Source organism: Microtus ochrogaster, unplaced genomic scaffold, assembly GCF_000317375.1.
Source record: "Microtus ochrogaster isolate Prairie Vole_2 unplaced genomic scaffold, MicOch1.0 UNK14, whole genome shotgun sequence".
NCBI lineage: Eukaryota > Metazoa > Chordata > Mammalia > Rodentia > Cricetidae > Microtus > Microtus ochrogaster.
This window is the reverse complement of record NW_004949112.1, coordinates 4,131,140-4,144,155: the sequence shown is the minus strand read 5'-3', so window position 1 is coordinate 4,144,155 and position 13,016 is coordinate 4,131,140. Positions and strand designations below refer to the sequence as shown.

Here is a 13,016-nt window from a genome sequence, read left to right as displayed (position 1 = left end):
TCAAGAACAATGGCAATGGGTTTTTGATCCTACTGCATGTACTGGCTTTGTAGGAGCCTAGGCAGTTTGGATGCTCAACTTACTAAACCTGGATGGAGGTGGGTGGTCCTTGGACTTCCCACAGGGCAGGGAACCCTGATTGCTCTTTGGGCTGACGAGGGAGGGGACTTGATCGGGGGAGGGGGAGGGAAATGGGAGGCGGTGGCTGGGAGGAGGCAGAAATCTTAAATAAATTAATAAAAAAAAAAAAACAAAGAAGGAGTAGGGTAATCTCAGAGGGTCATGCTCCTGGATAAGGAACTGGAGAAAACTAATGACTACTTAGACATGGGGAGTTACTGACACTCAGGGATGAGCACTTTTTGCTCTACATCCGTTATTTATGGGAAGTAAAAATGAATTTTAATACAACTCTAATACGTGGGTGGGGTAGTTGGAAAGATGACTTAAAAGTTATGAGCACTTTTTGCTCTTAGAACCAGGATTCAGTTCCCAAAACTTATATGGTATTTTCCAACCATCCATAACTCCCAGAAATGCACACATAAAATGAATACAGAACTCCAATATGGTGTAGTGTGATGACTGTTAAGGAAATATACAACATGTTAACATTTTTCAAAGGAAAAATTATTCAGAACAGTGAATGGTCTAGGGGCGAGACAAAAGCAGAAGGACTGTCAACAACATCCTAATATCAAAATATTTTTAGATGTGAGTTAAATTTCCTGCACAAAACTGACATACTTTTTAGACAACACAGTTTTATACAACTAATTTCTTAAATAATTTCCACCAAAATATACACTTGGTTTTTTTTTTAAACTGCATAGAAGGAGCTGGAGAGAGGAACACAAAATGGGAATGATGCAATTATATTTTAATTAAAATATATTTAAAAAAAATTAAAACTCCTCTTTGAGGATGTAGCGTAAGGTGGTGGAAGTACAAACTTGTGCAGTCACTTGGGAATGCAGTGTGGCAGTTCTTCAAGAACCTTGGAATAGGTCTATCTTAAAATCCAGCTATACCACTCATGAACATCTTACCAATGATATTCTCTTATAGAAATCAGAACATTCTTCCTCCACCCTTTCAAATCTGAGGAAAGACTAGAGAGGATGAAACTGAAGAAGACATACCTGTGATGTCACTCTGTTGACTTGAGAGTAGCCAGTCCTCATACTCCAAAATTATACTCTCTCTTCCATGTACAGACATGGTGGTAATAAAGTTATTATTTTAATACTGACAGGAAAGAATTCATCAACATATTAAATTCTTAAGTATTAAGCAGTATCAGACATTTTATCAGAACATATTACTATGTCCTTTAGGTTTATAAACTCTAAAACTTTTTATACAATTTCTCACTGAAGAAGGAAAGAAAAAAGTGAAATGTCAAATCAGTGGCAATACAGTTCAGACCATCTAGATTATTTTGACAGGATAGATGGTGCCCTGGTATTAGAAGGATTTCTAAATCTCTTTTTCAGTGACAGTGTTTCTCTTAAGCTCCAAATCTCTGCATTTACTACTTGAGTTCACTAAGACGGCTCTGAAAATTACACCACCTAAAACATGCACAGAATTAGTAAAGCACTATAAAATTTTCTTCTCAATCTTGGGCTGATTATAATCCCAAATGGAAACCACTGTGTAGTTCATAATTGGGCCTATGAATAAATGCTACAACTGTAAGATATTGTTATTACTGAAGTATAGAGGTAGTCCAGGGTGAGAACAGTACTGAATTCCATGACATGGGTTAGTCTGTTGCTCCTCTTCCTTTACTCAGAAATGACATACTAAGGTGAATTTTTTATACTGATTTTGAATCTTCATGCTTAACCCCAACTAACACAGAAGACAGAGTCATATTTTACACATGAATAAGCATACTGATGAGATGTGATGGGAATTAGCTATAAAAACAGTTATTAGAATTTAGATTCACAGAATTTTACTCAGCGTCTTCCTTCTGGGGTAAAGTTGGAAAATGTCATGAATTCTTGAGGTAGAAAAGCACTTGATAGACCAAACACTTCTTGCCACTTTCCCTGAGATAGGTGAAAGAGAGCTGTCACAACCATAGATTGTGCTGCAGAAGATGATAGAAGGGAACCTTTGCATACAGATTACTATTATCAAAGAAAGAATGCATCTCTGCCCTCTTTCTGCAAGCTTTTGGATCCATGTGATTATTTAGTACATCCGCAAACTCATTTCGTGGTAGAAACAAAAGACTTCTCCGAGGTAACTTACTGTGATGACCTTCTAGGACAATGGAAGGTTTGAATAGGTGGTAAGATAACATTAGTTAACCCTGAAAGAAAAATCTCCTATACACATTGCTACTTTTGACTATTATGTCATTTTTTTTTTTTTGCGCTATGGCAGGTGGAGTTAACTAAAACACCTCCATTCTGTAAGTATTTAAATAATGAAGTCCCATCTGGTGTAAAGTACAACATTTGTAAGTAATTTGTGCCTATGTTCAGTACAGGTTTGTATTTTAATGTGTATACTTACACTTGGCGTTTTCCTGCCACGGCATACTGCAGTGAACTCCACCCAAATGCATCCTTTGTGGAGTGGTCCAAACCTTTCTTCAGTAACAGCTCAACAATATCCTCAGAATCCCATTTAACTGCATACATGAGCGTTGTTCTAGAATGACAAAGGCAATTAAATTACTTACACGGTGAATTTAATATATTTTGTCAATTCAGTGTATGGCCTGCATGTGTAGTATTGACCATTTACTAACCATTTAAGCATCTTGAAAGCTCAGAGTTCAGATTTTTAAGTATTATTCAAAGAAAAAAGTTTAAAGCAAAGAGTCATCCAACCTATGGTTTTAACTTTTATACATACTAGAAGAAATTAAAATTTTATAGTTATTAAGAATTTCAAGATATATCAGTAATTGAACTAATAGTGATCAATTAGTTTTTTCAAAACATTAATATAAAATCTATCAGTTCATATAAGATTCTAAGCAAGAAAAACATCTCATTATCATGGGGAATGTGAACCTGACTACGTATTGTAGTCATTTCATAAAATCGGTATTTTTTAAAAAAAATAATTGATGTTTTGTTGATAAATCGAATATATTCCCATATTTTTGAGTGATTTTTTACTATTCTTGACCACAAGTAATGTATTAAAAACTCAAAACACAGTACCTTTTAAAGTCATCACGTGCGTAAATGTTTGCACCATGATTTATTAAATGTTTAGCCATGAGAAGTTTCCTTTCTCTGAGTGCTAGCAGCAGAGGTGTAAATCCATCCTGTAATGATATCCATGAATAAGTCACAACATTACATTATCCATAACTGAAATGAAAACCATACAGCTAGCTCCATGAACATAGTGCTTACCGTAGACTAGAGAGCAGTAGTCTTTGTCTCCTCAGCCCATTGTGCATTTTCAGATTTCTCAGCCTTGCAATGCTCCAAGCCTGTTTACAATTGTCACAAGACTTCTAGTCCTCTCATGGGAAACACCTTGTCCATGAACCACTGGTTCCTGTCACAGCATTTACCATGGAATTTTCTCAGCCTTGCAATGCTCCAAGCCTGTTTACAGTTGTCACAAGGCTTCTAGTCCTCTCATGGGAAACACCTTGTCCCATGAACCACTGGTTCCTGTCACAGCATTTACCATGGAATTTTCTCGGCCTTGCAATGCTCCAAGCCTATTTACAGTTGTCACAAGACTCCTGTCCTCTCATGGGAAACACCTTGTCCATGAACCACTGGTTCCTGTCACAGCATTTACCATGGAATTTTGGAGTCCTGTTGCTATTTCCATCTAAAGAAAGTTCCCTTAGAATATCTCAAGAAACCCAAACCACCACAAAAAGGCAAAGGTTTTCAATCCTTTGTTACATAGATGAGTTAAATTTTCTTCACTATGTCAGAAGTTCTCCTATGTTTCAAAAGACATGTGGTAGACACCCCATTTCCCAATAGAGAAATTTGATTAAGCATTATGAAAACAACCCAGCCATAAGCTCTTTAATTTACAATCTATGCTGCTTGCAAGATGTGCTGGAGCAATGATGACCCAGATATTGTGGGAGTGACCAACCAATAACAAGTAAAATTTGAGACCCAGGCCATGAGACAGAGTCTATGCCAGATGCTTTCTGGATAACCAGAACCAGGAAACTAGGTATTCCAGGAACCTAGGGTAGAACCAACCACTACTGCCCTCTCCACCACTGCAAAAAGACATCAATGAAAAGTTTCATAATTCTATTATTTTCCTAAATCAGGGCCTAGGCCAGTCATCATCAGAGAAGTTGCCTCTGCAGCTGATGGGAGAGGATGCAGAGACCCACAGACACCTTAAGCAGAGAGAGAGCCCAGGTTAGAGGTCCCCTTTGGGTCCCTCTGCCTGGCACCAGAACCCTCCAGAAGAGGGAGAGGAGGAATTATGGGAGACAAAAGGGTTGAGGACACAGGGAGAGCAATGCCAGAGTAGTCAACTAAGCAGGGACCCTTGGGGGCTCAGAGACCTAAGTGACAATCACGGAGCCCGCATGTGTCTGTATTGGTCCTTTGTATGTATGTTATGGTTGTTGACTTCATGTTTTAGGCTGACTCCTGACAGTGGGAGTGGGGATGTCTCTGTCTCTTTGCTCTTGGGATCCTTTTGTCTCTATGGGGTTGCTTTTCCCAGCCTTGATCTGAGGTTTTGTGCCTGGTCTTATTGTGTCTTGTTGTGGTGTGTTTGATTGATATCCTTCAGGGTAGTGGTAGATGAGGACATGGAAGAGAGTGGAGGAGGAACTTGGAGGTGTAGAGAGGAAAGGAAGCTGTGGTTGGGATGTATTGTATGAAAGAATAAATAAAAAATTAAAATAAGAATTATGACAAAATTGTGGAATTGTTCAGCATTGAGAAATATTTTCTGAAATCCTGTTGGACAAATGTTCTGTGGGGCAAACATTAGCAACAGCAGAAGCTGTTTAAGAGACACAATTCTCAGAAGTTTGTGATGACATGGAAGTTTACTGAGGACACTGTGGAAGTTCTGCTTGATTCTCTTTTGAGGAAGGACCAGGGTGACAATGTCAGGATCTTGCTCCAAATAGGTCACCAAAGAAATGGACTCAAAGTGAGTGAGACTTCAGAGAAAACTTGATTGCTTACCTTGAAATGGATTCTGTACTTTAATAAAATGAAAACTGTCTTATAGTTTAGAAAGCCCAATGCATGATTTAAAAAAATGTTTTTAATTTAAATTGTTGATAAGTTCCTATATGAATACTATATTGCATAATTTGTACACTATCACTTCTCCAGTTCCTCCTTACCTTCTTGCTCTCAAACTCATGATCTTTTCTTTATTAAGGTTACACACTTACATGTATATGTAAAAACTAATTCCATTTAATGTTGGTCATTTCTCTGTTTCTCTGTGTGTGTGTCTCTCTCTGTCCCTCTGTCTCTCTGTCTTTCTGTCTCTCTGTCTTTCTCTCTCTCTCTGTGTGCATGTGTCCGTGCATGTGTGTGCATGTATTTATGTCTGGACATTGGGGTTGGATTTTTTCCGTAAAGAAAAATGAATTCTTCCCTCATCAGCCATGCGTTGTGGGCAAATTTTTATTGAGGGATAGAACTTTGAAAGTTTCCCCCATCAGTATTTACATGTCAACTGATGTTCTCGTTGTACAGGTCTTGTTTAGGTTACCATATTATTGAAATTTAATAGGTGCAATATTCTTTTCATATCTAGAACACACTATCTTGAAAAAGGTATCCTAGTCTGTGGATCATAGTATGTGAGGACAACCCCCTTTCGCAGTGCTCCCTGAGCCTTAAGTGTAGGGTTTTATTGTAGGTGTGCCCATTGTGCAAAGGCTCCCATGGGCATTTACTCTCTGCATTCTGACCAGTTGTGGATTTCTCTTATACTCTCTCCCTGTTAAAGTCTGTATAACACTATTTCTGTTATACTCTCTATCAGCTTTGTGTCTAAGTCCAAGTTACAGAGTGACTGCAGTGTTCTAAATTAGTATATGGTCTACACAAATGACTCAATGAATTAGAAAATTGTTGTAAGGAGGCTGCTTGTCCATTTCCCACCCAGACTCCTGAAATAATCACACAGAAACTGTATTAATTAAATCACTGCTTGGCCCATTAGCTCTACCTTGTTGTTGGCTAATTCTTACATCTTATTTAACCCATCTCCATTAATCTGTGCATCACTCGAGGTCATGGGCTTATAGCAAAGTTTCAGCACATCTGTCTCCAGAGGTGGCTCCATGGCTTCTCCCTAACTCCTCCTCCTTTCTCCCAGCATTCAGTTTAGTTTTCCCCACCCACCTCTATTCCCTCCCTGTTCAGGCCCAAGACAGTTTTTTTTTTTTATTAACCAATGGTATTCTCAGCATACAGAGGGGAATCCCACATCAGAAAACAAACAGTAACAAAATATCAATATTTAAATGAATACCAGTCAAGTTATTTCAAAGCATCAGTCAAGGAATACTTGGACATAGAAACATGGAAAATTGACCCTACACATGACACTGTTAAAACACATGATTTTCAAATGCTTGGGAATTCCATTTAGAAAACTGTTACCTTTGTAGTTTCCTCAATGTTTCCCCCAAATTCAAGAAGACTGGTGGCAATAGTGGCAATCTCTGGCCTGTTTACATACACTGCCTGATGTAATGCTGTTTCTCCCTTAGAATCTTTAATATTGGGATCTGCTTCATTATCAAGGAGAACAGAAACAATCTTTGTCTCCCAGCTTTGTACAGCCTGTGGATATTGTAAAAAGGGAAACCTTATCCATACAAAGAATTCAACATAAATGTCCCCCTATCTTATTCCTTCACCATGATTTATATTTAAGTGACATTAATTTTACTTTCATTTTAACCATTTACATAAAATTCATTTCTGAAATTGAAGACTTTGCAATACCTTCATTAGTGGTGTGCACTTTTGATCATCAAGTGCATTTACGTTGCATTTATTATGTAAAAGGAAATTAACCAGATGCAGATGGCCATAAAAGCAGGCGAAATGGAGTGCAGTTCTGTGGGAATAAGAGATATTTTTAGTGAAACTTCAGGGCATGATGTCAACATACACAGTCACTTACATACTTACAATTATGTAGCGTTTAACTCCTCTGACCCATAAACCAATATTTATTTTTTTGCCAAATTTATATTTATTTGCTCTTATTATTTACTATATTAGAAAAATTCACAATATAGAACTTTTATGACAGTGTGAATAAAATCCACAGCTCCTGCAGCTAGGTACTCAAGAGCAGCCTTTTGGAACAGAAAGAACTGACTATTGGGTTGAAACTCCTGTCTTTTCTAGGCTGCATGACCAACCACTTCTTCACCTTTCTTTGTTGTGATTTCCTTGTCGATAAACTGGGTGTTAAAAGTATGCCTCTCCTATCAAATTAGGATACAAAAATAAGAACCTTTGCAATGACTCAGAAAATATTCATGAACAGCAAAATATCTGCTTATGTTAACTCTGTAATAAATACATTCCAAGTCAGTGTTAGTTCCATTGTATCTCTTTTGCAATTATATTAAGGACTACATACTTTATACAGTCTAAGATAATCTCTTCAAAATTTGAAACATGGTCTACTTTAAATTTTTGCTCCTACTGCATCAACCTGCAGGTAGCTAGGGTTGTAGATATGACACAGTACCCAGCTTAAATTCTCTTTTCTCAAATTTTAATTCATTTAAAATTGGAAAATCATTTATAATTCATAATGTAAAACCGTCACTGACACTTGAAAGCAATTCTTAATGCACAAGTAGAATGTCACCTTGCAATCCATGGAGTCTTAAACTAAGTGAGAATGCGACAGAGATGGACACCGTTCCTAGTCTTTACACTGAGGTTCAAAAATGCTAGCTGTGAAATTACTATGAATAACTAATAGCAAGAATCTAGGTGCACAAGAGGCTTTGCTTTAAGTTTTAAGGAACTTAAGCCAAAGGAAACGTGGGGTTTGAATAAGTAAGTACGACTCTTTCTTGACATTAGTTAGATTCACCATGTATATGTAAACCAGATATTTGCTATGCCTAATGTCAGCATCTAATAGCAAATTTCACAAGGGAGATTTAGGACACCTTCAGCTGGGTTCACATTGGATAAGCAAGATGAGTTTGTTGCTCTGTAATTTATGAAACCCCCAACAAGCTTTGTTGGCCTCTACCAGGAGTAACAAAAACTGTCAGAAGTAACTTGCAGATAACCTGGAGCTTGTGAGAAAATGGTGCTATGAAAACTGTGGCTGATCAAGGCAGCCCTGAATAACCCTCAGAACGATACGAAGTCAAGCTTAGGAGAAAGAAGAAATATGAGGCATCTGTGGAGACGTGAGAATGGCATCCCTAGAACACCAGCGATGACAAGAAGAAAAGGAAAGGGAGCAGCACAAAGCCATCTTTCAAATGAGTAAGGAATATAAATGTCAGTACTCATTAATATAAATTCCTATTGGATTTTACATGGACAAGTCTAGGTGAAAGGGTATGTAAGCGTTACAGCTCAGATGGAAAGGTATCCTGGCAGTCGGGAGTGAAGAGATTTATTGGGAGGAAAAAAAGAACCAGGAGGGTGGCCTGGCAAGAAACAGCAAAGGAATGAGCAGAAGGCTGGGATTACACCGTTTCTTGAGGAGGGGAGGTAGAACTTTTCAGGGAGAAGATTTCCGGGGTGGGGATTGGTGGGATTTTAAGTGCAGAGACTGGGCATTTTACTCTGTATGGGGAGGGCACGGTCCAGCCCTTAGGGAAGTTATAGTGTTCTATGAGGGAACCTGGCTGCTCATGTGTTTTGAGGGACTTACAGAAGACATATTATGAGGAACATTACCTAAATTCCACACTTTCCAATTTTAGAGCATTGTTTATTGTGTACATTGAAGTTAAATCACATGTCTTTGTATTTTGTTATGTTATTCTATTGCATGGTCAATAAAGTACTCTATGGGGGAGTTACGGGTGGATGATAAACCTGCTGGAGACTGGGTCCTGTGCTTCTCCAGCTCCAGAAGATGATCTGGACACTGGACCTCTCTGTTATCTCAGGTGCCATGGGGACTGCGACACAGAGAGCGTAACTGGGAATTCTACACACCGATTGCCCGCTATGGAGCTAGGGAAGGTAGGATTCTCCCGTCACCCAATTTCCTCATGGCCTCTCATCCTTAGCTTCCAAACGTTCTTACCGATTCCTTTCATCCTTGTCATTTACGTGAAACTTCTTCTTAGACAGAAGACGCATCACCACCTTGCTCCTTCCTTCACAAACCGCTTCATGGAATTTATTCTCAGGGTCATAAGACTGTGCGTACCTATCCTCCGTGCTACAGTCACAACAGGACAAGCTGCCCTTTCCAACGCTCGGGCCGTCACAAAACCCCAAAGGGGTTTTTGGCTCTTTCTTAAAGCTGAAGAGCTTCCCCAAGGTGGAGAACATCACTGCGGCTACCTTTTTGCCAGATCAACACTAATAACTTTAAATGCGAACTTTTTTCCACTGGTCGTCTAACAAGTAGAGCCTAACTCTGTGAATACCAGAAGTCATAAGATCTGGTTTGACCAAACAGAAGCTGACAGTTACTAACAGCCATTGCTAAGCCACACTGGTAAACAAAAGCATGTCTGCACTTCCTCGAGGACAACTGACAGCTCAGAACAAATAGTGCTCACTGCGCATGTGCAGTGTAAACATGTAAGTCTATGCTTATCCTGCAAATTCTTTGTCTCTTCCTCAAAGCTGAAGGATTCCTTTATTCCCTACAGTAATCTTGTTTGGCAGTTTATTTGTTTGGGGAACACAATTCTTCATTCTAAAATCTTTTTTTTTCACTAGGTGGTCATGGGTGGGGGTTGCCTTACCATGAAAATGAGACTTCTCTTTAAGCTTCTCTCTGTGCGCTTTTGGTTTTGTGTCCACGAACTTCTCACTGCTGTGAAGAGCTTTAAAGTTAAACTATTTGTAAGCCCAGAAGTGATGCCAAATGAGTTTAACATGATTATAACGCAATAAGGAGATGTCATTTCCAGCCATGGCTGTTGTGGTTCCAATTGTCTTCTTTACAGCGGGGTCCACATATTTCCCTTAAAGTTGAGACCTGTTTTTATTTCGTAGAACTTGTTTTCAATGCTCTCAGTGTCTCCACAATATTCTCAATATCGGATCTTTAAATTTGGTCTCTGCAGGGCTTTGAATGAGAACAGCCCATACATCTTCACATACTTGAACACGTGGTTCCACGTTGTGGTGCGACTTTGAGGCGGAGCCTTGACAGAGGACAGGTCTTGACTGTTTACAGTCTCTGCCCACTGTTTGCTCTCTGCTTCCTGACTGTGGCTGAGATAGGTTCTCTAAGCTTCCTTTTCTAGCTACCATGCCTGCCACTTGCTGCAACCTCTCCCCACCATAGAGCAGCAATGAACGTGACTAAGAAGGCAAGAATGAATAAAAGGTCTGGATGGGGAGGTCATGGGAAATTCACTGGGCCAGAGTCTGGAGAAGGAAGTGAGGCTGGGCTGTGTAGGCTTTTTGGTTATTTTGCATTGCATAACCAGCTAGGGGGTTTATGCAAGATTTTCACTCTGTGGATGAGAGGTTATCATGCTGGTCATATGCAGTTACATGATGGATGAAGAAATGAAATGAAACACCATTGTGTCCCATGACAGAGGTTTGCGTACGAAGCATTCTGTACCTATACTGAAAAGCACACACTTACTATTGCATTTTCAAATCTTACTTTGTATGGACAAAAAGCATGCAAGAACTTTTTTGAAATGAGGCAAATAAAACGTTGCGGAAAATCCCATCCAATAATAAAGTGTTCTCTGATGCATGATTTTTATAGAATGAATAGATTTTATTTTGTAAACACATATTAACTACTGCACACTAACGATCTACTTTCAATATATGAGGTGCATATCAGAGCATTTAAATTATATAGCTGGATAAGAATGTGACTAATTCCTCCAATCCACAATGAAAGTTTTGTAGTATCAACCTTTCTTCTGAAACAAACAATTTCTCTTTTACAAGCACATATTTCCTCTGGTTCTTTATAAGTATGTATGTGTTGTAGACAACTCCTCTGATGCATTTAAAGTAATTCATATATATATATATATATATAATATATATGAAAGTAAGAACTATTCATCAATTTGAGAAATTATACTCGAGTATCTTTTATCTAGAATAAAGAGCTCTATTTTCCAACCTCATAACCCCTACATGATTATCAACCAAACATAGTGTTGAAAAATACTTAAAGATGTTTACTCAACAGAATTTGTAAAGATGTGGCATTCTTCCAGTCCATGAGATACAGTCTATCCTGAATAGTTCATCCAGATCTTAATTCAGAGGTAGATAGTCTCTGTTTTGCCTTATAGGTCAATATGAATTTTATTGTATACAGCTTATTAAAGAATGTGTAAAATGCAGTTATTACAGAAGTGGAAAAGAATGTCTGTCCTGTCCCATTCCACTAGTCAAGTATCATATGATGCATCACTAATCTATGACAAACAGATTCCTCTTATGAATGCACACTCCTTATAGCTCATTTAGAATACTTGGGTTGGTGAGGAGAAAAATATATTCCTGAAATGCAGAAACAGAGATAAAGGAAATTATAGAAGAACTTTGCATTTCACAGGTCTGGACAATCACCCACTGTCCAGACATCAGGTGTCTTATAAATGTTATAATGAAGCAGAATAGTAAAGTAATAATTTAATTAATGGAGAACCATAAGCTGATATAGAGGTAGACACCTGAAACAGTATTGAATGAGAAAGATGGGCTAAAACAATAATCAATCTAATTATTGGTGATAATACAAACTGTCTGATTTTTATTTGTTTAAAAAGAAAACAAACTATCTTTTTAAATTTTACATATCAATCCCAGTTCCCACTCCCTCCCATCCTGCCATTCCCTCCATCTTCCCCCCAACCCCACTCCACAGCCACTCCCCAGAGAGAGCGATGCACATTGTTCCAAGGAAGAACCAAGGCTTCCCTGCTATATCCAGGTTGAGCAATGTATCCATCCGAAGAGAACGGGTTCCAAAAAGACAGTACAATCAGTAAAGACAAATTCTTGTGCCACTGCCAGTAGCCCCGCAGTCTGTTCCAGTCATACAACTGTCACCCACATTCAGAGGGTCTAGCTTGGTTACTATGCTGGTTTTTTCCCTGTCAGGCTGGAGTTGATAAGCTCCCATTATCTCAAGTAAGCTGTTCCAGTGTGTGTACCCATCATGGTCTTGACCTCTTTGTTCATGTTCTCACTCCTCCCACTCTTCAATTGGACTTTGGGAGCTCAGTCCAGTGCTCCAATGCAGGTCTCTGCCTCTGTTTCCATCAGTTGCTGGATGAAGGTTCTATGGTGACATTTCAGATATTCATCAGTCTGACTACAGGGCAAGGCCAGTTCGGGCACCCTCTCCTCTGTTACTTAGGGTCTTAGCTTGGGTCATCTTGTGGATTCCTGGGAATTTCTATAGCTCCACATTTCTTGCCAGCCCCACAATGTCACCCTCAGTCAAAATATCTCTATCCTACATAGAATGTGCTAGACCAGCCAGGGATAAACAGTGAAATTCTGTCCAGGAGCAGAGAAATAAAGAATATCTAAAGCTAGGCATGGCAGCACATAACTAATCCTAGAATTGGGAGAGAAAGGAGAATTTGGAGTTCAGAATCATTCTCAGATACACAGTGAAGTTTGAGAACAACCTGGACTATAAGAGACCATATCTCAAAACAAAAAAATTAAATAACTAAAGGTCCATACATTACAGCTGCTTGGTAGGAAGAGGGAAGATCACAAGTTCATGGCCTGCCTGGGTTATAGAGGGAGTTCAGAGTTAACCTGAACAACTTAAAGAGACCCTGTCTCAAAATTTAAAAAAAAAATGTGCTGGGCAGTGATGGTGCACACCTT

General features: G+C 38.8%; 1 protein-coding gene across 1 annotated transcript; it reads right to left on the bottom strand.

Annotated features, from left to right (window-relative positions):
- Positions 1 to 1,182: 1,182 nt before the first annotated feature.
- On the bottom strand, positions 1,183 to 9,337 carry LOC101996086 (ankyrin repeat domain-containing protein 7-like). Its single transcript, XM_026789076.1, has 6 exons — positions 9,253 to 9,337; positions 6,957 to 7,071; positions 6,609 to 6,791; positions 3,192 to 3,298; positions 2,533 to 2,670; positions 1,183 to 1,248 (listed from the first exon to the last, which is right to left on the bottom strand). Exons 1-6 carry the CDS (start codon positions 9,306 to 9,308, stop codon positions 1,194 to 1,196), a joined length of 654 nt encoding a protein of 217 aa, XP_026644877.1. The 5' UTR covers positions 9,309 to 9,337; the 3' UTR covers positions 1,183 to 1,193.
- Between the last annotated feature and the right edge of the window lie 3,679 nt (positions 9,338 to 13,016).